Source organism: Mizuhopecten yessoensis, unplaced genomic scaffold (assembly GCF_002113885.1).
Source record: "Mizuhopecten yessoensis strain PY_sf001 unplaced genomic scaffold, ASM211388v2 scaffold10681, whole genome shotgun sequence".
Taxonomy (NCBI): Eukaryota; Metazoa; Mollusca; class Bivalvia; order Pectinida; family Pectinidae; genus Mizuhopecten; species Mizuhopecten yessoensis.
Window position 1 is genome coordinate 7,728 of NW_018408668.1, and position 3,656 is coordinate 11,383.

At 40.2% G+C, this 3,656-nt stretch overlaps 1 protein-coding gene across 1 annotated transcript; it reads right to left on the reverse strand.

Moving 5' to 3' along the window:
* Positions 1-931: 931 nt before the first annotated feature.
* LOC110461800 (cuticle collagen 19-like) lies at positions 932-2,359 on the reverse strand (the record flags this gene model as incomplete). Its single annotated transcript, XM_021515470.1, has 2 exons — positions 932-1,102; positions 2,225-2,359. Coding segments are annotated over 2 exons (306 nt in total), but the record flags the coding sequence as incomplete, so codon positions are not given.
* Positions 2,360-3,656: the final 1,297 nt, after the last annotated feature.

A 3,656-nucleotide genomic window follows, 5' to 3' on the forward strand; every position in this document is an offset into this window, starting at 1 on the left:
ATAGGATTGTTATAATGACAGATGGTGATATATGGTGTGTTATATGTAATGTATTGGAGTGGAAAGGTTTGTTATAATGACAGATGGTGATATATGGTGTTTTATATGTAATGTGTTGGAGTGGATAAAGTTGTTATAATGACAGATGATGATATAAAGTGGGTGATATGTATTGTATCGTAGTGGATAGGGTTGTTATAATGACAGAGGGTGATATAGGATGGGTGATATGTATTGTATTGGTGTGGATATGGTTGTTGTAATTACAGATGGTGATATATGGTGGGTGATATGTATTTTATTGGAGTGGATAGGGTTGTTATAATGACAGATGGTGATATATGGTGGGTGATAGATATTGTATTGGAGTGGATAGGTCTATCCTTTGTTTACCTGGTCTACCTGGTCTACTCTTTGTGTACCAGGTCTACCATTTGTTGCCTGGTCGATCTTCGTTACCTGGTCTACCTGGTCTACCTTTGTAACCTGGTCTACCTTTGTAACCTGGTCTACCTTTGTTACCTGGTTTACCTGGTCTTCCTTTGTTACCTGGTCTACCTTTGTAACCTGGTCTACCTGGTCTACCTTTGTTACCTGGTCTTCCTTTGTTTACCTGGTCTACCTGGTCTACCTTTGTGACCTGGTCTACCTTTGTTACCTGGTCTACCTCTGTTACCTGGTTTGTTACCTGGTCTGCCTTTGTTACCTGGTCTATCTTTGTTACCTGGTCTATCTTGTCTATCTTTGTTACCTGGTCTACCTGGTCTACCTTTGTGACCTGGTCTACCTTTGTTACCTGGTCTACCTGGTCTACCTTTGCTACCTGGTCTACCTTTGTTACCTGGTCTACCAGGTCTACCTGGTCTACCTTTGTTACCTGGTCTACTTGGTCTACCTGGTCTACATTTGTTACCTGGTCTACCTTTGTTACCTGGTCTACCAGGTCTACCTGGTCTACCTTTGTTACCTGGTCTACCAGGTCTACCTGGTCTACCTTTGTTACCTGGTCTTCCTTTGTTTACCTGGTCTACCTGGTCTACCTTTGTTACCGGGCTACCTGGTCTACCTCTGTTACCTTTGTTACCTGGTCTACCTGGTCTACCTGGAGTGGATAGGGTTGTTATAATGACAGATGGTGATATATGGTGGGTGATGGGTATTGTATTGGAGTAGATAGGATTGTTATAATGACAGATGGTGATATATGGTGGGTGATGGGTATTGTATTGGAGTAGATAGGATTGTTATAATGACAGATGGTGATATATGGTGGGTGATGGGTATTGTATTGGAGTAGATAGGATTGTTATAATGACAGATGGTGATATATGGTGGGTGATAGATATTGTATTGGAGTGGATAGGTCTATCCTTTGTTTACCTGGTCTACCTGGTCTACTCTTTGTGTACCAGGTCTACCATTTGTTGCCTGGTCGCTCTTCGTTACCTGGTCTACCTGGTCTACCTTTGTTACCTGGTCTACCTTTGTTACCTGGTCTACCTTTGTTACCTGGTTTGTTACCTGGTCTGCCTTTGTTACCTGGTCTATCTTTGTTACCTGGTCTATCTTGTCTATCTTTGTTACCTGGTCTACCTGGTCTACCTTTGTAACCTTGTCTTCCTGGTCTATCTTTGTTACCTGATCTACCTGGTCTACCCTTTGTTTACCAGGTCTACCAGGTCTATCTTTGTTACCTGGTCTACCTTTGTTACCTGGTTTACCTGGTCTACCTTTGTTACCTGGTCTACCTGGACTACCCTTTGTTACCTGGTCTACGATATCTACTCTTTGTTTCCTGGTCTACCTGGTCTACCTGGTCTACCTGGTCTACCTGGTCTACCTTTGTTACCTGGTCTACCTGGTCTACCTGGTCTACCTGGTCTACCTTTGTAACCTGGTCTACCTTTGTTACCTGGTCTACCTTTGTTACCTGGTCTATCTTTGTTACCTGGTCTACCTTGTCTATCGTTGTTACCTGGTCTACCTGGTCTACCTGGTCTACCTTTGTAACCTGGTCTTCCTGGTCTATCTTTGTTACCTGGTCTACCTGGTCTACCCTTTGTTTACCTGGTCTACCAGGTCTATCTTTGTTACCTGGTCTACCTGGTCTACCTTTGTTACCTGGTTTGTTACCTGGTCTACCTTTGTTACCTGGTCTACCTGGACTACCCTTTGTTACCTGGGTACCTTGTCTACTCTTTGTTACCTGGTCTATCTTTGTTACCTGGTCTACCTGGTCTATATTTGTCACCTGGTCTACCTGGTCTACCTTTGTTACCTGGTCTACCTTTGTAACCTGGTCTACCAGGTCTATCTTTGTTACCTGGTTTACCTGGTCTACCTTTGTTACCTGGTCTACCTGGGCCAGTATAACTATATGTTACAGTCTATGTATTAATATTCATCACCACCATCCTTAAATGTGCGTATCCCCGTAATATAATAATTAACACCAATATTTCTCTTGTTTAAATGAGCTAAAACTATCGATCTTCCCATGAGCCCACACTTCCCACTTCGTAAGACTTAGCCAGTCTGCCTATTGTTTACATAATGTTTTCACTATTGAGTTTTAGCAATACATGATCCGTGTAGCACTGTGTGGAACATTTAGATCAAGGCATTATACACAACCGCTCGGCAAATATATATCTTTAACGAGAATTTGCAAATAATGCCACACAATCTTTTCCCATGGAGTGTTTTTTAAAGTTTTGAAATATAATCAACCTTGAAAAAAATGTCAACCAATATAAACAGAATGAAATTGTATAAATATGGGTTAACTATTTAATCAAGGCATTCATAATTACTGTTCTTGTATAGGTCTCCATCGATCTTCTTTGATTCACTTTCAGAGTTCGTCAATCTATCAGGTCCATCATTCAATAAAGAACTAAATTAAATTAATTAATTAATTAAAAGGAAAAACAAAACACAAGATGTTTTTACCCCAAAGTCGAAACCACATTCAATGGTCCACATGATAGGGATGTAGTTGTGTCTGCAGACAAATCATCTAATAACGTCATCTCTATCTGTTAACACTATCACATTTCCTATTTAAGATTTAGGCTTACTTGATAACCAAGGAAAAGGTATCTTCACATTTTCCGATTTTTCAAAACACGAAATACTAACTGATCATGGTATATCTTGAGCAACCTGTCCTAATAACGTGTCTTCTGTCAGCAGATATGGTTTTCTACTCTATACACTGTAGTCTTAATACGGAAGGGAACGTGTCCTCCTACTTATTGTGAGAGTTTTCTTTTCCAAGAAATGCGAAAGGTGATATAAATGCATAGTTCGGACTATTTCGGAGCATAATTGATGAAAAACACGACAAATGCCAAAATGTTAACTGTTAATATAGGAACAAACAGAGCCCCTCATCTGGTAAACTTGTTTTGTCATATGTAATTAATTGAAGGTGCATATCAGAAGTGGTAGGAAAAAAACCTTACCAATTTCTTGAACTTCACATTCAGATATCTATATCTATATTGATACCGCCCTAAACTTGAGATCTTTACTTACAACATGACCAACATGGGCGGTTTACTACCAATGGGACTGTTTCGGTGTTCTCATAGTGAACTTTTCCTTCGGATGTCGCAGTTTATTCTGTACTTTTGTTACAGTTCCGGTATATT